The sequence below is a fragment of the Cupressus sempervirens genome, chromosome 11, assembly GCF_028749045.1.
Source record: "Cupressus sempervirens isolate cs-2001-9-10 chromosome 11, ASM2874904v1, whole genome shotgun sequence".
Lineage (NCBI taxonomy): Eukaryota > Viridiplantae > Streptophyta > Pinopsida > Cupressales > Cupressaceae > Cupressus > Cupressus sempervirens.
This window is the reverse complement of record NC_143128.1, coordinates 822,052,901-822,073,988: the sequence shown is the minus strand read 5'-3', so window position 1 is coordinate 822,073,988 and position 21,088 is coordinate 822,052,901. Positions and strand designations below refer to the sequence as shown.

Here is a 21,088-nt window from a genome sequence, read left to right as displayed (position 1 = left end):
TTCAAGAAGATTACAATGATGAAACCTGTAAAACACGAAAATAATGATTTTCCAATTTTTTTGTATTTACTGTTTTCTAAAGAATGCAGTTTTTAAATGTGCAACTACTATGAATTCCTTATTGACCAGATTTGTAAAACAATACACAACGAGATTAGGGTAATGAGAGGTAAAGCAATTTGCAGGAATTAAAAACCTAAACAAACATAAGTCACCACTGCAACACTCTACATATTAAATCTTTGAGAATGTAAGGGGAAACCCACATAGCCAGGAACAACGCAACTGTGACTTTGCAGATGCAATTCTTGAAGGAACTTTTCAAAGGTTGTATGATGTTTAGTAATTCATTGAATTGTGCAGCCACTTGGATGTAAGCGCACACAAGACAAATTATAATGAGTGCACCAATAAAAACTCCCTTTTTGATTCGTCACAACAGAAGAATTCACAACAACTGTGACAAACTCCAAAATACTAAACTTGACAAGCATCACCTGCAATAAACAACTAGCTCTTTCATCATTCATAAATATAAAATTCACAAGGATGCAATATTCAAGTAGGCAAAACTGCACACAAAATTAGAGCACTAATTGTATATCTTTATTGCATAAAACACCAACCCTTATTACATTATATAATCATGCTTATATAGAGAACCAACCTCGAAATTGTGATTTTCAGAGGTAGGGTTTCTCCCATGTAGAATATATGAAAACAATGTACTTTAATCTACTTATGCAAAACTAATTCCTAAAATGCAACTACTGGCCTGCACTTATTTTATACATTTATTATGTACATGGGGCCATTACATGAGAAGAAAACTAATGGAGAAGAAGAGAAGATAGAACTCCAGCTGAACTAATCTTGGAATTGCTGTTCAAACTCCACTTTTGAAAATATGTCCGCTTTAAATAGGATAACCTTCTCTCCAAGGGCAACTCTTAGTTAAGTCAATACTAACTCATCTCCTCCAAAAATCCGCAAGAAAACCCTCTAAAATAAGAACTGATTTTGCAAAATGCGTAAGTGTTTCGTCGGCCAAAATCATTAGAAGAAGAATCTATGTCTGCAGTTTGGGCCTCAAAATTTCTTGAAGTGTGGGATTGCCGAGTTGTAGAGTCAAAGATGGATGTAGAGTTGCAGAGTGCGAAGCTCCACTATGTTCTGGCCAAATGTAACATACTATTTTCCTAACTATTACAAACATTGATAAAATACAACGATTTACTTTTCTTTTAACTTTCATTTGGAACGAAATAGATATAATGACTACTCTACTGTATTGTTCCCGTTATAAAATAAATCATTTATCAAACTATTGTAACGGGCCGATTGATTTTATGTATCTCGGACCCATTTTTATTTTTGTTTCCGTAGTTCGTGTCGCCGTTGGCTATCTTTGTACACCCTCGGAAAGTTTTCCCCAACGGGTATTTAAGCACGGCTTAGAGGTAGTCTTTAGGTATGCTTTTGGATTATTTTCTATGTACTGTGAATTACTGTTGGAGTTCTCTGTTGTTCACCATTTCGGAAGTGAAAGATCTTCCCTATTTGGCTTGTCTCGGTTTTGTTGGGAATCAACCCTCACCCTATTCCTTCGCTTGTAATACTTCGCTCAGATCTGGCAAATCAGAGCACCATCATTTTGCGAATTGGAGAAGTCATCGTGTTTAATTTGATTAATTATCTGTTGTGTAATGTGGTAATTCAATCTCTGTGCTATCTGCATTTTAACTCTCTTTATTTTTCCACCCTTACCCATACTCTATTACCTTCATTTCATCCATCACAGTACAGCCTAGACATTCCCCTTCAGGCACATTATGTATGACCTTCATTAGTGTACGACCAAGCCACTGTATAGCTTTCCCATCTAGGCAATCGCCCTCACACCATCCCCTTATCCATCATCCGCATAACTGTTTTCTGTGCAACCCTTTTTGGCCTCCAAAGCCGCTCAACATCAGACTGTATGGCCTTGTGCTCTATCTGCCGTGTGATTGTCTCCCATCCACCGTACGGCCTACCATTTCCCATCATATGGCCGTGACTTCCTTCTACTATACAGCCACCATACGGCTGTGACTCCAACCCACCGTATGACTTGTAGATTTCTCACTGTACGACCATCAACTAGTTTGCCCAACCACCATCGTACGACATCTAGACTTCTGTACGGGCACATTAAAAGAGTTTCCAGATTTTTTATATATATCTTTGAATGTGTGCCAAGTGTTTGTCAAAATGTTATGATGTGTATTACGCATTTTGAATGTCACTTCATAGTTGTTCGTAAATCTACTCATTGGAAATCAATTTATTGAGGAAATCAGCTTTATGAGTTTGCATACAAAGTGTTTGACAATATTCCTTAAGTTAAATTTCTTCAAGCCAAAGTTCAAATCAGGGGAGGATATTACAGTACGGTCTTCATTAGTGTACGACCAAGCCACCGTACGACTTTCCCATCCAGGAAATCGCCCTCACACCATCCCCTTATCCGTCATCCGCATAATTGTTTACTGTACGACCCTTTCTGGCCTCCAAAGCCCCCCAGCATTAGATCGCATGGCCTTGTGCTCTATCTGCCGTATGACTTCGTCTCCCATCCACCATTTCCCATCGTACGACCTTGACTTCCTTCTACCATACGGCTATGACTCCAACCCACTGTACGACCTACAGATTTCCCACTGTACAACCATCAACTAGTTTGCCCAACCACCACCATACGACATCCAGACTTTTGTACGGGCATCTCCTGCTCCATCGTACATTGCATACCATACATCTCTCTTAATTTGGCAACCGTACACCCTCTTCCCAAGTCCGTACCACCTTCTCAATGTCTGTACGGTCCCAATCAGTAACGCAATCGCAGGGACATAGACACGGGAACATTGCATCTACACAATAAACTAAAAAAGAGTTTAACTACAATAACATAGTTAATTGCTTCTAAGTGGAAAGTAAATAACTGAATTAACTACTTAAGGGAAAGGAAATAACTGAATTAACTGTAGAAACAAATAAAAGTAAAAATTCCCACTATAGGAAGGTGGAAATTATGTAGTGCTAAATGTATTTGTCCAAGCCTTGACATTCTAGTAGAGAGGAGAAGCATTGTCAAGGGCTTAACGTCCCAATCACACACCCTTAGTATCCCCACACAATCTTTACAAAGAAAGGCCCTCCCTACCTGGGAATAGGCATGGGACGCTCTGTCTTGCCATTGAGCATCTTGGTGTTTGAGTGTCGGCTAGGTAGTTTGCTAGGTTCTGGATACCTTCCTCTAACCTATTTGCCAACAACTAGCAACTTGACCTCTAGTGATCACAACTGCAAGCATGCCATTAAACCGCCTCTTGGCCAAGGATTTATATGGACACAATGTGCTTGATCAGCCACTGCTTGACTAGACAATAAGATTTACACCATTTGATCACCATGAACTAATTAGTTAAGATTGTTTTGCTTAAGGTTATTATTTGTTTATTTATCCCTGATTTCCTTTTCTTATCTTGTAGGTACAACCTGCTATTATTTTGGCATAACCTACACTCTTCATCTCGACCTTGCTGGTCTTGGATGAATCCAGGTGTGGTTGCTTATAGCATTGATCATTCTTATTTCATCACAAATTGGAAATCTTTCTACCCAATTTGGGCTTATATTAGTCATTCAAAAGTAAATCTTTAAGTTCTTATAACAATCTGTTGAACTTTATAAGGTGCCTTCCTTATCTCAAAGGCATACAAAATAAATGCCTTTGTATATGTCTGCACTTGATTTAAAATCCTTCAAACATCAAAGTTTTTAAAACAAAATAAAGATCTTGTAGAGTTACCGTAACATGCAAGCTCCTCATGAAATGGTATTACCATAGAAATGTTCAATGAAATGGCTAATCCCTTGGTGCCATACTCTAACTATAATGGTTGGATAAAATTCAAATGAGAAATGTGAAAGAAGGTACGATTTGGGAGAGAATTATCTCCTTCCTTGCATTACTGGAGAGCCAAGCCTCCTATTATGGCTCCTTGTTGAGGATTGAACAATCAATTATCAATGACTCATGACAATCATCGAACTCACAATATATGAGCTTTATGATGATTCACGACTTTGTATCTAACAACCGACTATGGAATTCAACTGCTTATAGATGACACTAAAGAACAACAATAAGTGGTGCAAGTAATCTCAATGCTATGGTCGATGGTAGAAAGCAAAGCGAGAATAGCTAAAGATTAATTGGGAGTGAGGCTCGCAAGTGGGAGAAAAATTTGTTTGAAATGCATTCATCACATATGATAAGCTTGTCTCTTGTAATTGCATGCTTGGTTATGAGGAAGAAGAAAGGTGGCACCAAAAATATGTTACGTTCAAGAACCATACAACGTGGCCGATAAAGTAATTGCTCCAAAATAAAATAGGCTGGTGAATAAGTATTGGCCGATGGCACAAATATAATTATTAAATTTTCAAAAGTTCAGAATTTTTAAATCATTGACATAAATTGGAAATAGGAGCTCAATTAATGTTTTAATATAGGGGTATCATTGCACCCACCCATACTTGCATATGTAGATACATGTATACGTATGCACACGTAATATTCCAAATATACATATATTATGTATAAGACATATACATTCATAAGAATCATAAGGAATATACGCATGTGTACATGTATATGTATGTGCATGTACAAACATGTGTAAGTAGCATGGTATCATTATAATAAAACATGCCTTGCTCTGACATGAAGCTCTGAGATCATCTATTAACACAAATGTAATAATTTGTTGTAGTTGATTATTTCATTATTTATCAAGTGTGTTGACCAACTTGTTCATGTTGATCACTTGGTATGACCTTGCTTGTCTATTCTAGCTTCCTTGACCAAGATGGCTTAGAACCCATACCTGTCAACCCATAGGTGGATTGGTATCCCTTACCCAATTCCTTCTCAGGCAATCTTCCCCCCTTCAATGTGCTCCTACGAAAAGAAAGTTTTCCAAGATAATAACATATTTCTCAATATAAATCAAAGTTACTATAACAAGTTTATAAAACATCATAACGGCTAACTACCATTTCACTTTCCATGAATTTATAACGAGTAGCCAACTTTTCCATAATTTCAAGATAACAAATGATCATAATAATATCACAACGATTAACTAACATTTCGTCTTCACATGAAATTATAATGAATAACCATATGTCCATTTGACATGATCATATTATATAACTAAGTTCACCAGTCAACTGACTTCAGATGAAATCTCAATGGCTGTAAGAACATTTTTAAATTAGGCAAAATTTTGGGATGTAACATACCCTCCCCCTTGTGTTTCATCGTCCTTGATGAATTTCCAAACACAAAATATTTTTTTTTCCATTTACAACATATTTATCATTATATCAATTTTGAATCAAAATTTATTCATAGCTCAAGTTTTTGGAAAAAAGATGTGGAAATTTCTGGAAGATTTCATCATAATCTTCCCAAGTAGCATTCTCTTTAGTATACTGGTTCCATTGGACCTTGCACTAAGTGATATCTTGATTCTGCAAGTGAAGCTTACGTACCTCGAGTATTCTTAGTGGCTCTATTTCCACCACCCTTGGATCTTTTATATGAGTTAAAGTTAATATTCTACTCCTTCACTATTTGATTTCTTTTCTATTTCACTCAATTTGATGACACATCTCAATTCGTCCTTCCCTTAATCGCTAATGGATATGTATCTATTCATATTGCATAGGTCAAAAGTTCCGAGGCAATGGGAACCGATGAAGTGCACATAGAGATATTTGGTGACGGTGTATGAGTAGGCGTTTGGATTTGTATTAAAAGTGCTAATATTTATCAACACAAATAATGTAGGATTAATAATTCTTCATCCCCATAGCATGCCCTGAAACACCTTCATTGGAGATCAACCTCTCTAATCCGATGCACTTACTATATTTGTATGAACCCCGTGGTCTCTCTCAACAACACGCACATAGATTTGAGTCGATAGTAAGGCCTTGAATCCAACACAGGCCTTCCTTCTCACTCCAACCCAATCTACAATTTGCATTTTTTAATCGATCTCAAAGTGGAAATTCATTGCCAGGTTGGACCCGAGTAGTGCCTGAACACATTACCAACACAGACAAGCAACCCAAGTCACATCATATCGATGTGGGCATATACTTGCCATTGCTAATTTGCCCAATCTATTTTAGGTGCTCCTGATCATCTTGCATTTGATTTGGGCGAGCATTCACTACTTTCGGTGAACATCCAACATCTGGGCTTGATTTTCTAGTCCTTGCAAATTGGAGATATGTCCCTCATCCCTTGGCTATGCTACATTCTTTTTAACCTGGCACTCTATTTGTGCTTAAGCAAATCTCAGACCACCTCAACATTCGCTTCAGCATGGAGACACCACAGACTATTCCTTTAATGATCTAACATTTGCGTGCCCTTCAAATTTCGGTGAACTGGAGCTCCTTCTGTAGTCATCACAATAAGGTACACTCCAAATCTCCTCTGCTATATTTGCGACCTAGCTCTGATACCATGTTGAATGTTGCAAAATGTAATAGCACTGCCATGTAATTGGTATGTGTGTTCCAAATGCAACATCCTCTTAGATTTATATATATAGAGAATAGGCCATGAATAGACATATCCCTTCATGGGACATGTCTATTCATTAATCAGATAATTAATAATAATAACAAATTTAATCTCATACATATATACAAATTTTTCTCATATAACAATGACCTTATATCTCAATATAAAGAACACATATATATAAATTATATATAGGTTTATCCGACTGAAGCTATCAAACATCAACAGGAAATATTGTTGGCAATCAATTCTGCACGGGCTGGTTCTACAAATATTGGGTTTGAAGAGGTGTGTACCACATAGTTACAAATAGAGGGGATTGCTATAAGAAACCTCCCTTCACCTAATTAGAGATTGTTGGATGGATTTAGATGTTTTCGTTGTTTCTGATGGATGGAAAGATACTAGAAACCATCCATTGTTTAACATTATTGCAGTGTCCCCCAAAGGGGCAATGCTTCTAAGAGTAGTTAGTTGTGAAGGGGAAGTGAAAGATACATAATTTATTTTCAGAATTGTCATTGGGTTCATAGAGATGGTGGGTAGTGGAAATCCGGTCCAGGTAATTACAGACAATGCAAAAAATTGTAGGGATGTATGTGCTTTGGTAGAGGCAAGATATGAGCACATTTTTTGGACATCATGAATTGTACACTCTCTCAACTTGGTGGTGCAACAAATTGGCACTCAAATAGAGAGCGTGAAACAAATATACAAAGAGGGTGAGTAGATCTAGATGTTTGTCACTAACCACCAAATGTCACAATCAATATTTAGATCTTTCTCGAGATTGTGATTGTTGAAGGTAAATATTAAATTAAATTTATTTCTTAAATTTTTATGTCATGTTCATTTATCAGTTTGTATATAAATTTGCTTAATATTTATTAATATTTTAATGTGTTATTTACATATTGATATTGTTATTAACTTACTTAGTGTAATGACCCTTACTATTAAGGCCACTAAAACCCTCAAACTGAACTGAGACAATTTGTCAAACACTTGGCATGTAACTGAATAGAGCTGCGAATAGGGCTAATTGTTGTGCAACGAAACCACAAAGTACAATGCCAATATCGAAATGTAATGTAATGAACAATAACAGTACCAATAACAATATTCAGAATATGGAAACTCTCAGATTTGATACTTTCAGAATATAAGGACTGTGGTGTTTAATACATATGCATATGAATATAGATTGATGACAACATATAAACCTTCATATTCAATCCTATCAATGCATGCAAATCTGATTACAACTGATTATAATGCACTGAGCTGTGCATCTACATTAATGACTGATTTTACAATCTCAGATTTAGGGGACTGTCACAACTATGCACTTCTCATACATCAAACCCTTGACAATGCAATGCTATGACATGACAATAACCCAGTTCAGATTATATGATAGATGATTGGTTTACAACAGCAACTAATAACTGGAGATAACCAACAATGCAATGACAGTGCTGACTGTTCAACTATTTGTATGCAACACCTTTGACAATCAAAAACCTCAATATGTGCACCTGGTATTGCTGCTGGAGATGTCTGATGTAAACCGCTGCCAAAGACACTAAATCCTCCACAAACTGCCCCCAAACGAACCCCCAAATTGCTGCTGCTGATTCTACTGGCAAGGCCGTACCCAGGCCAGCATGTACGGCCCCTATATAAAAATAATGCTGGGGTTTTGGGACCCCCAAATGCAAGGAATATGGGCGCCTAGGGTTAGGTAGTAACCCTACCAAACCATAAAAAATAACTCCAAGGGGTTGAGAAGATATGAGCAATTATGTGGTTCCAAACCCTGATTTGACAATTCTGAAAATGCACAAATTTTGTCTTCAAACCCCTGCCAAACGCTTCACCAATGCTAGGGTAAATCTGAAACCCTTATTCCAACCAAAATAAACCCTTCAAACAATTTCCCAATGAAGTTCCAATGAGATGGCTGAATACCAACTCCAATTATGCAACCCTTCAGTAGATATTTCACTACCTCAGTTATGCCAATCTAGGGGAGTGATTCGTTCCCAAAGATTGAATAGTATTTGCAGACCCAAGAGACTACAAATTGCTCCACAATGGAAGAAGTAGAAGAAATCTCAAATCCAAGCATGTCCAAATGAGAGGCCCAACCCTCTATTTATTCACTTTTTCTAAGAAGCTGCTAGAACTTCTAGAAACATCTTTTATAAAATCTCATTATAATGCACTTTTTCTAGAACTTCTAGAAACATCCTTTATAAAATCTCATTATAATGCACTTTTTATAATAAAGTAATTTTATAAAATAAAAAGTGCAACTCAACTTAAAATTATAACATGTAGGCCCCGATAACACATAATAATGAAATATAACCTCTTAACACTTCTTCAAGAGCAAAATATGACCATTTGATCCGCAGAATTGACTCTCTCTCCACACCATTTGCCTACGAGAGTCGAGGATAGGCAAATCCGGCACACTATACGAGGTCAGCCAAAAATGGGGACATTACACTTAGGGTGTTGAAACTCGATTTACATCTCATACTATTTTTACGAGATGACTTTTGAAGGTGTGAGGCATTGGGTCAAATGGTTATTTGTAACCAATGAGGTGCATGTAAGGCTTCATAATCAGAGAGGGCTCAAAAGGTCAAGTTATTGGTCTTGGATGACAATTGGTTGGCTTGTGTGAAATATTTATTGGAACTTACTGAGCCTATCTTGATTATGCTTTTATTTCCTGATACAAATGCACCTTATTTGATGGATACCTATGATGGCATGGACACAATGGTAGAGAAAGTAAAATTGACAATACAAAAACATGTAATTGACCCTGTAGAATGTGAAACTTACACAATAAGGTGGAATTAATCATTCATTATCATTGAGAAAAGATGACCACCCCATTGCACTTCCTTCCACATGCCCTATCTCCAAGGTACTATAGCAATAAAGTACTTTCTATGCCAGGGAGATTAACATCATATAGAGATGAAGAATTTGCTGATGGTACACACAGTCATTTACAAGACCCTTCTGAGATGAAGTGGAGGAAAAAGATATGAAAGAATTTTGCATGTTTGGCTCAGGAAGAAGTCATACTCCAATAGTTACTAATGACCAATAGTACATGGAAGCTGCCACATGATGGCAGGTCCATGGTAAAAAATCTGGGTACCTTAAGCTCTTGCATTTAAGATCCTCTCACAAGTTCATTCTTTTTTTTCTTACCACTTGTATTCGACAATTTAGTAGGTAACATTATTTGATTCATTTAACTTTTAATTTTTTGAAAATTATCCAGGTTGCAAGTTCTACTACTAAACAAGATTAAAGTACATACTCCTTTATCCACTCTGTGAAGCGTAATCGATTGGGTTCAAACATGTTGAAGACTTGGTTTATATTCATTCCAGCTTGCATCTTCTTTAATGTAAGGAGGAACACTACAAGGATGGGGCAGTGAAGCTTTGGGATGTAGCCCTTGAATGTGCTAGCTTGGATGCAACCATTGAGGATATTACTAGACTCATTAAATCTTATGATGATGATGTTGATTACATCCTGCGCATGGTGCATGTAGTGTGAGTGGAACTGCTTTGGGTTCAAATGATCCTGAACTTTCAGCAGCTGAAGATGAAAATCCAATAGATGATGATTTCTTGATAATCCTTTTGATGATTGATGAATCATGAACTACATTCTGTAACAGTAGTGATTTTCTAATTTTCATTGTAATTGTAATGATTTTCTGTTTTTCTGAACTGTCAACTGGCATTTAATATTTATCTTTGGCATTTGGCAGTGATCAATGATGAAGTATCATACTATCAAATGATTTAAAGCTGTATTTTCTTTATTTTTTTGTATATATATTTATTTACAATATACATACATATATACATATACACATAAGCACCCAAACGCATCCGAAATTCCCCAATTTTTTTTTCACGTAACGATGTACCAGAATCTTGTGCCTGCATCCGCATTTGAGCTCAAACAGGTAACTTAGAGCAACCCAAGAGACCCACAAGAATTAGCTGCTCCTTCCATAAAAGGAAGCACCTCATACCAACTATCTATACCACTCTTATGTGTCATTCGAAAGATTGTCATGTCATTTGGAAGAGGACTAAAATAAAATTATATGCATGCCTTGCAATGAAATCGATGTCAAATGCATTGGCAAGGTCCATTGGAAATCCTAAATCACTAGGATTCCATACCTCACCATCCGCATGGCATGAACGAGGTGTGTCATGAATTAGATCACGAGGAGATAAGTTTGTATCACAATGCAGAATCTGCTTACCAAGCCTAATGGAATTGCAGTCATGATGCTCTATCCTAGGATTATCATCATGCCGAATTTTCATGATAGTAGAGCTGTTGCAGTTGCTGAGTAATTCTTCATCACTCCAAGCTCATTAATTGCTTCAATCATTTGGTCAACTTCTATAATCCTTGTATCTCAGCCTTGCTCCTTTGATGTGGATGCAACAAGTTACCGTCTTCTTGCTTTGTAGAGAGAAAAGTGGGCTAAACTTGAGTTCATCAAATTGTTTCTCTTTCTCTGTGAATGCTCTATAAGTCTTCCCTGCAAATTTGATGGCATGGTCTCTGTTTGAAAGCAAATGTAGGTTTGCCGATTTTATTCATTCTAAGGCATGTTTGATTGTTTGCAGATTCAATATAGTTATACCAACCATTGAAACCTTTATCTTTCATCATGTGGAGCTATGTAAAAAATGTATTCAATGAACTTGTGTGTTATATAAAAAACTTAGGGTTCGAACAGCCTTTTTCTCAGCGATCAATTATTTATCCTTAAATTTTGCAATGCAGCGGGTCCTTGATCATAACCAACATCAGACAACGAAATTTCTTATTTGCATGCTTGCCATAATAATCGGGATCAGCTATCTGACAGTTATAACCTTTTCTGAATTCCTGCATTGAGCTTAGGATAGCTATTTGCTCAATTAATGAGTTGTCAAATACAGTCATACCTCCATTAGATGCTGATTAAGTGAGCTCCAGATCAGCATATCCTCCAATCTTAGCATAATCATGAGATCAATGTATTCCTCTCCATTTGCAAATCCACATGAAGAATCAGATTCATTGTCATTTGTAGAAGCAATAATACCTTTAGGACCAAATTCCTCGTTTTGTGTTTCCTTTGTAAACTTTCAGAAGAAATGGCACGAGAGCATTGAAAATCTCGGTTGGCTCAACATATGCTTGCTCCTCTACTGAAATGTCTGGAAGTGCAACTTGACAATCTTCTTGCTGCATCAGCCATTTGGCAGAAAAAGTTTAGTGATCTTATTCACTTTATCTTTGGCATACCTTTCATTTATATCATTCTGGAATGCCACCTCCCAATCCTTGAGAATCTTTTGCTGAACAACATGCTTTTGAAGGACCATATGAGCAATCTTTTCGTTAATTTTGTAGATGTTTTGTTTGATAAGCTATTATCTTTGCTTCCTTGGGTCTTCTTATCCATGCATCACACCAACTTAACCTATTTTACAATTTTTTTTCTAATTTGTCTTTCTTTGTATGAATTATTTCACCATCAAAATTAGCTTACAAGTTGATGCATGCAATCCTTGAGTGTGATGTTGGGTCAGCATTGTGATCAACTGAAGTATCACCAATAGAACCCATCCCTGAATATGGCTGCTTGATAACAATCTCTACATTGACAACACTGGGAGTTATGTACACCTCACTTTTAGATGCATTGCAGGATTCTTCTTTCTCAAGATCAATGTCTTTTTCGAATTATTACCCTGCTGAAGTAAATCTATGTTGGAATGTTGCTTTTCCTCCATTTTTCTTTAGAATCACAAGCTGGAATAAGCCTATTTTTATAATCCTTTTCCCCAAGTGATTTTGTGATTTTCAACTTCCATTATTTCAGCACGAGTTTGTTTGAAAGCTTCTAGCCATAAGTTTGTATTGGAGCCTCATACACTTTTGTAAAAGTTTGTGTATTTAATGTCTAATTTATTTTGTTTTCTTAATTTTTCAGATTTTTCTGATCAGATAATGATTCTGACTTTTTATAAGGTATTAATGAACTTAACATTTAGTATTATAGATGTGATTTTCATGACATGAAACGCCCACAGTTTCCTTGCTTATATAATTTTTCCTTAGTTTATCTCAGATTGGCAGACTGGAATATAAGTTATAACCTTTGCTATCATTGGTATTGATATGGAAATGAATTAAGCAATTTAGGACTTAACATTTTAGAATGTGTGCCTTATATATGTTTAAGCTCCAAATTGAAGACTCATTGAATTTTATCGTTTTCTTTATAAATATTATGCAGAATCAAGTACTACAACAATTGTCTTTTCCATTCAGTACAAAAGGATTTCATTGCCCAGACTGGTGATCCCAGTGGAAAGGGTACGGGTGGGGACTCAATATATAAGTAAGTTCCTCTTTGAAAACATTTGTGTGCTATATACATGTCTTAATTTAATGTAATGGCATTTTCTTCATTGTGCTTTTTATGAATTTAAAATCAATCTTATACACAGTACTGATGTTTAATAATGTTAAATTAATGACCTTACAACTTTTTGTGGACTTCAGTTTTTTGTTATTTTATTCACATGGAATGTTCCAATATCACAGCCAAAACAATAGGAACAGTTTTTACAACTAATTCTTACAGGAATTGTTTTGTACCTATTTAAATATTGGCAGACCGGATAAAATGCTTGAACTCAAAAAGTAAATCTATTACTGTTAGTTAGGGAGAAGAAAGCTCCTATGGCTTTGATAACGAGTTAAGGGTTCTGTGCATTATTTGTGAAGTGTTATTCATATTGGCTGTCAATTACATTATATTTTCTAACTAACTGACAGCCACCAACCATATCATAAGTATTAACTAACCCATAAATAACATGACCCTTTTAAATATTCTAATCCCCTCTTGTAATGTCATTCATGGTACTATATATATAACAAATACTATTTTTTAAGATGCAACTTCATGTTTTTTGACAATTAACATGACAGCTACATTCCCAACATGAATTGCCATGTCTTGCTTTTTGTTTGTTGCATTTTATTGACTGCAATGCTTGAGTGGCATCCTAACTTAGATATTCAATTTGGGCTTGTTCAGATCCTTGATTGAGTTTAATGCTCTACTCTCTCCACCATTGTGATTCCTTCTTTCTTAATCATCATTGTTTTGAGAGGTATGAATGCCATTGGCAGGCCCACAACTGGCCTAATAATTGAGGACCTGCTTTGGTGATCATGCATCCTCTCTGCAGTATGTAGAACCTGTGTGGGGGTTGTGAGTCAGCAGTTGCCTCATCTTGCAAATTGATGCTTCTGCAAAGTTTTTCTCAACAGAAAAGTAAGGAACAAGGAAATGGAAATTAAAGGTTATAGATTCATAAACATTGTTTTAATTATCTGTGCATTCAAAATTTATGCAAGTCCAACTGTTGTTTGATTCCATGAAACATTAGTCGTAGAGTTGATGAGTGACCAATACAAACAAGGCAAAGTTCTTACTATCTTGCAGCCCAGTTTGGTTGTTTAAGTGACTTTGTAAGCATCAGACCACTTTTAGCCTTAGCTTGAGAGTGGTGTGTACACAACTGGTTTCTTGATCTTCATGATAAAAATGAGATTCACCCTTTGAAAGGTTGTGAACTTTTGAAGACACCCCATTGGACTTTGATATATGCTTCATCTTGGTTTGTCATACTCACACTTAACATGCCAGGGTTTTGTTATAGTAATTATTGTATAGAGATTGAGATAGAATTGTGTGGCACACTCAAATATCTGTATGGTACATTACTACATTTATTAATGTATGAGGAAGTTACATTTGTAATTGTAACTTATGTTTTGTATGTTACCTTATTAGGCATAATTGATATGTTATTGCATCGACGTCAGGAACTTTATATGCCTGTATACATACGAGGCATCTTATTGGAGACAACTAATTTTTCATAATATCATTATCACATGCATTAAAAACCTTGCATATATGAGCCTATGTATTATAATATATCTAATATCCCTCTTAATTACCAAGCTAGAGACAAACCCAAGTTTGTTCCAAATTTCTACTGACAAATTAGAATCAAGGGATTTGGTTGTCCAATCAATAGACTGCTTTTGAGACATATAGTAGAAGATAGAAATGTCTCCAAGATCATCTGTGTTGAATCTGATGATGATAGACTGTCAATGTGCTTGTTGATAGCATGATAAACATGATCTTTCACCAACTTCAGATGTCTTGATTGCTATTAAAAAGTGGAGCTGTAGTTTGGGAAGTTGTAGATCACACAGAACTTGCAGTGGTGGCCATGTTCCTTTGCAAGTGACAATGAAAATGTTTTGTCTTCTGCTTAAGTGGAGATAAAGCTACAACATGCTGAAGCTTACTCTGTCATAAAACAGCTGCTAAGGCCAAAAATAAAATTTAGGTTTTAGTTAATCTTTGAGTATGAATTGATCTGTTTCAATCATAGTCTGTATGCTTTGTTAAATTCAACCTAAAATCTGCTAAATAGACAAGTCCAAAAGAATTCCTCTGACATATCTCAACAAAGTTATCTGCCTGCCCATTAATTAGCTTTGGTTGTGAGAGAAACTGAGAAACCTAACTAATAGCAAAACATATATGGTTATTTGGATGCAAGATAAATGGGGCTGCCTACCAATTGTCTATAAATTGACTTCATTGACCAATGATGAAACATTAGAGGATTACAACTTTAGCTTGACCTTGATAGGTGTAATCGAAGGATTATAATCTGTTCCATGAAACCTTTCCCAAGGATTTGTATCATACTTAACCCAGTGTATGGAAATAAGATGGTCATGTTGCTAGAATTCTACAACTAGGAAATAATGTAGAAGGCCTAGATTAATCAGGCCAAAAGCAGAACAGAGATCAAATTTCACTGGCTGCCTATGATGGCAAGATCATCAACATAGATATCAAGGATCACAATGTCATCATATCAATGTAATTGTTATCTAGTAATGGTCAATTTGTTTTCAGCTTAGGATTTCGTTCTGACTTTAGTTTGCTTTATTAGTTTAGTCGTTCTTATCTACAATGGATAAGTCTATTGTAATCTTATATAAGGAGGCAGAGAGAGCTGTGTTAAACTATGAACAAGAAATATGATAATGCAACAAATAAATTGCAAAATCTAGAACAAATGAGAAACTCAAGAAGTTATCCTGGGAAAAACCTACCTCACCAAGGGAAACAACGCAGCCAACGGAAGATTGATTATTCAGTTTATCAAATCTATTACAAAGAGAAGCTCTTCCCCTTACTTTAATCTTAAACATACAATGATCACTGAATGATCAGAGCCAAATCATTCACCAGAGTATAGCCTTCAGAAGTCATGATACTCAGATATATAAAACACTTTAACAGAATATATATAAAATACTACTTGTACATCGAGCATCACATTAACCTTTGAGAAGATTGAATAAAATCTGTTATTTCTGAACGTAAATGACTCAGAAATGCATCACCCAAAATTCTGAGAACTTCCAGAGATATGTCATGGCAACTCCAAACAGTGAGTACTATGGCAGTCACAAAATAACAAATCCTTTGATAATTCAAACAAAAATCAATATTGCAGATTTCGCCAATTATAAGAGCCATAATTGCAGATGATACACGATGGCTGGCACACATGCGAATTTCCAGGATAATAATCTCTTTTCTAATCAAATTGATCACGTATGAACAAGAGGACACATAATGTCGAGCATAGTTGAAGCGATGCAAGCAACTCTAGCATCCACCTTTACAAAGGAATTGATGCGGCATTGATAATAAACTTTTCTGAGATCATAAATAATCACCGAAGGGCACTGAGAGGAACTGACACTGCATCATAATCAAGCCGGAACATAAACTCCCAATGCCAACTCAGCACAACGAACAACGAATGACACACTAATGTGTAATCAGCATGAATGCTTACTTAAGTCACAAGAGGAAAAATTGAAGTCACATGAAGACAAAAGAAGACATGAAGGAGCTGAATGATGATGCCTTCGAAAACAAAGCCAAAGAAAATGATACTCTGAGAAAACAAACTCGAACATAAAACTTGCAACACCAGAATGAAGAACAGGCTGAACAGAGGACCATTATAAATGGAAGATCTATCTTGCAGCTGAAGGAGCTGAATGACGATGCCTTTGAAAACAAAGCCAAAGAAAATGATACTCAGAGAAAACAAACTCGAAAATAAAACTTGCAGCACCAGAATGAAGAACAGGCTGAACAGAGGACCATTATAAGTGGAAGATCTATCTTGCAGCTACCAAAAAACTCAACAAGCTGGACTTATATCAAACCACATTGCATATACACAGTGGATATGGAGCTATTATTAACAGAAAAAGAAGTACCTTTAATTGTTTTAAAAACAATCTGAGTCCATTTAGCTTGGGACAAACAATAATATATCTTAATATCACTACTGTTTATGTGTAGTTCCGTGCAAAATTACTATTAGCTGTATCAACTTTAGTGTTACATGCAGCTCACTAATGCTTTAGGTTCTGGCTTTATCCTGATTGGTCATGCTATATCTCATTTTTGAGGTTTCGCTGTCTGTTTTGAAAGCTTTGATACTCTTGTGTTTAAGATCCTCCAACCCATGTTTTAAAAAAGTAAGAATATTTTTCTATACTTATTCCTGGAAATATTCACTGTAAGAAATGAGTTGAAGGTTTATAATACAAAATTATTGAGACAAAAGTACATTTTGCATAGTACATTCATTATGGTTTCTAAAATGCATGTATACAGATGGAAAATAAAGATTCACAATTTACGTCTCCTACCTTTTTTCAAGCTCAACACAATTGCTTTCTTTTAAATATTTTGATAATTTTTTTTCTAGAAATATCTTTTACTATACGACCTCATTCTTTTATGTGGTTGTAAATCTTACCGTACTAAGTCAGTTGCTATAATTATCATATTCTGAAGATACATCAGTATTACTGCCACAAACATTATTTGCTCTGCATGCTATTATGCTTCTACACTATCAATGGTAATCTATGTGGCCTTGTCGAATTATCTTTCTTGATATACAGAATCTGATATCTTCTACCACATTAAATAACTTTCTAGTATGTCACAGCCGGTGTCTTTCTTTTTCAAATTTTCAGTTTGATGCAAAACATTGGACTCTTAATTGTTAAGATGCTTCTTATGGTTGAGAAGTGATTTGATAAAGTTTTAATCAATATCATTGTGATTTCTACAGGAGAAACAACAGGTAGACAATAGTTAGTAAAAGTAGGTGACATTGTGAAATAATCTACGGGTGCTTCCTTATTTTGTTTTACTGATCAAGCATCCTGATATTCAAACTGGAACTATATTTTGCTAAGGATTCCTATTTTTTCAAATATATTATGGTGTTTGTAGGACATAAATTTACAAGTGTTCCATGAAGGCAACCAAATGATTGACTTAACTAATTGCATTGCTCCGCTTTGATTGCTATTGCTTCCAGTGAAAAAGTTGGTCGTTGATTTCTTAAGAATGCTTATGAATTAAAATAACAGTATGCCTCTCAATGTGTCACATATGTACAGATTTCTTTATGGAGAACAGGCACGCTTTTTTGGTGATGAGATTCATCCTGAACTTAAGCATTCAAAGATTGGAACAGTTGCCATGGCAAGTGGGGGAGAAAATCTTAATGCTTCACAGGTAGAGTAATTATCTCTTGAGCTGGTTATCTTATGCACTTATTTGATTTTCATCATGTATGTATTAAAATGGTAAACGTGGGTGTGCAACTGTCAGTTTTTAATTATTTGCAATTTCCCCTGTTAGGACTCAACTTAATTTACGCTAGAATTCCTAAACGAGGTGTGGATTAACACCTTGATTTAGAGCGTGCAACCAGCTTAGTTATCCATAGATAAATAAGCATATAACTCAACAATGCTCCAAAGAGAGTTGTAGTTATTATAATACTCCTAATGTACATGAGATCACCTTTCTTAACGTACACAAGATTCCTTTAAGACTTTTTCCAAGAATCCATCCTCATTATGATGCATATGGGAGATCATACAAGGTGCATTGAGCCTATCCATCAAGCCCAAGAGCTCACAAAAAACATATGTGCCTTTCAATCTTACAGCCCCACTTGGGGTTACCACTACTTGAATGGACCTTTTTGCTACTTGTATTCCTTATATGCCGCCCCATCTCCCCTCCATAATCATACTTTCCTATTTCATTATTAATCATACATTAGATCCTGTAATGTTCCAAAGGTGAATTCGGCCTGAAAACCACTGTAATGGTCTGAAGGTGAACTTGGACTGAAGTTGATCTCGGCCCAAAGGCAATTGTCTGTGCTACATGTCCTCAAGGTGGAGTTGTTCATGCTACATGACCTTAGGGTGGAGTTGGCCATGCTATATGACCTCAGTTGCTTGTGGTATACGGCCTCAGTTGTCCGTGCTACACGACTTCTGGGTGGAGTTGTTCGTGCTACATGACCTCACGGTGGAGTTGTCTATGCTACACGGCCTCAGTTGCCTATGATGGAGCTCTAAATTTTAGCCCTCCATTTGTGTGCACTTTCCAATTTTCAAGACGCTGATGAAGGCTGCATACATAAATGACAGAAGTTTGGAGGTTTGGAGATGCTTGCTTCATAGCTGAGAGACTACATAATAACCAATATAAGAAAACACGGAGCCTGAAACTAACTTGCAGCAGCAGATTCAGTGCCATTGAATATTATATAGAAGTCAAGGACTATAGCAGCGGCGTGCTATCTTCATGTTGAGATTCACAACATGGTGATTACTGGCTCCATCTCCAGTGATAATAACGGACAAGTGGAAATACAACATATTGAGTTCACTCAAATATTGTATATAGATGATATTTATATCCTCTGTTCAGAAGTGGTGTCTTTGTTTAGAAGTGATAGAGTATGGCAGTCGCGTGTCTCTTTTCAGAATTAACAAAGTATAAAGGGTGTGTTCAAATCCAATGCTTGCTTTGTGCGTTGGATGATTGTATTCGAATGCAATGTTTGTTGGAAGCCATTGACTGGTCTCGAGGGTATTAAAATATGACGCCAACTCATGAGTTATTTTTGTTGGAATCTTAAACTTTTATCTTTGCTTTTCCTCTATGATGTCGGATAAGCAAGCAACTGGACTGGTCGCTTCATTTATCAGATGCTTCTTATTTAATTATTGCAAGATTTCGATATAGCACTGATATGTATTGCAAATGATAATTTTTCACATCATCCACAAAAGGCTATAGAAACGAATATATATGGAATGCACAGTATAATATGCCAAAGGCAAACAACATCATCGGTAATCCATAAAATAAGAGGGCACGATAACATAAAGACTTTCGGCAAAAGAAGCATCTGGTGAAGTGTGATGGGAGTGGAAGATAAAATGACAAATGGAGTGTTGAAGTTACCCACGTGTCTATCTTTGAAACATCCATCGTATGAAGGACATCATCCATTTGTAATGACAATATAGATGAATATTTGAACACTAATATTGCTTGAATATTATTCAGTGGATAGATTGAAATTTCGCAAAAGATGACGATCAGTCAAGGCCCTAGCAGTTTCATAAGCGTCAATCCTAGCGGAGACAGGAGTACCGTCAGATCTTCATCTTAATAAAAGTAATGTCCGCCAAGTATATTACAAAACTATGAAGATATAATTCAAATACAAGTTTCTAAAGCCAAGCTACGCAATGTGGAAGGTAGGCTTTGGTAATAGTTATGATATATATGCATTTCGGAAAGAATCGAAGTCCAGGTCATAACCGATGTAAAGAACGATAAAAGACAAAGGCCCACTTTAGATTATGTTGTGAAAGAAAGTATTTTAATTACCATCCTCGATAAGAAAAACAATAAACAAAAATAAAGGGATGTATTTAATTAAAAGTAGAAAATATTTTAAGAGACATGGCGGTTCATCTTGAAAAGTCATTTCCTATGTCAAATAAAGATATAAAGGAGAGTTATTTCATTACAGAACAAGACATATTCAATATTCAAACATTCACATCCATATTCTCTTAGGAGAAAGTATTTTATATTTTATTATTTTATGGAGGGACAAGGAGCAATATTATGACTTTGTAATATAAATTCTATTATTTAATTTTTATAATAAAATAAAATGTTCTTTGTTTATTATTAAAGGCTGGAGATTTAAACTGTAGATGAATCATCCTTTATAATTCTTTTTGGAAATTCTGTTTACAATTTTAATGTTAGATAAGTAGACATGGTCATTTAGCGCTTTAATTTTGATCATTACAGATATTGTGAAATATTAAATTGTT

At 35.7% G+C, this 21,088-nt stretch overlaps 1 protein-coding gene across 2 annotated transcripts in view; it reads left to right on the top strand.

Annotated features, from left to right (window-relative positions):
• Positions 1 to 21,088, top strand: part of CYP59 (cyclophilin 59) — a 272,359-nt gene that overhangs the window by 6,512 nt on the left and 244,759 nt on the right. For both annotated transcript variants that reach the window (XM_089811494.1, XM_089811493.1), the window contains exons 2-3: positions 13,011 to 13,115; positions 18,326 to 18,443. In XM_089811494.1, coding sequence (XP_089667620.1) covers positions 13,011 to 13,115; positions 18,326 to 18,443 — 223 coding nt within the window. The remainder of the gene's footprint in view (positions 1 to 13,010; positions 13,116 to 18,325; positions 18,444 to 21,088) is intronic.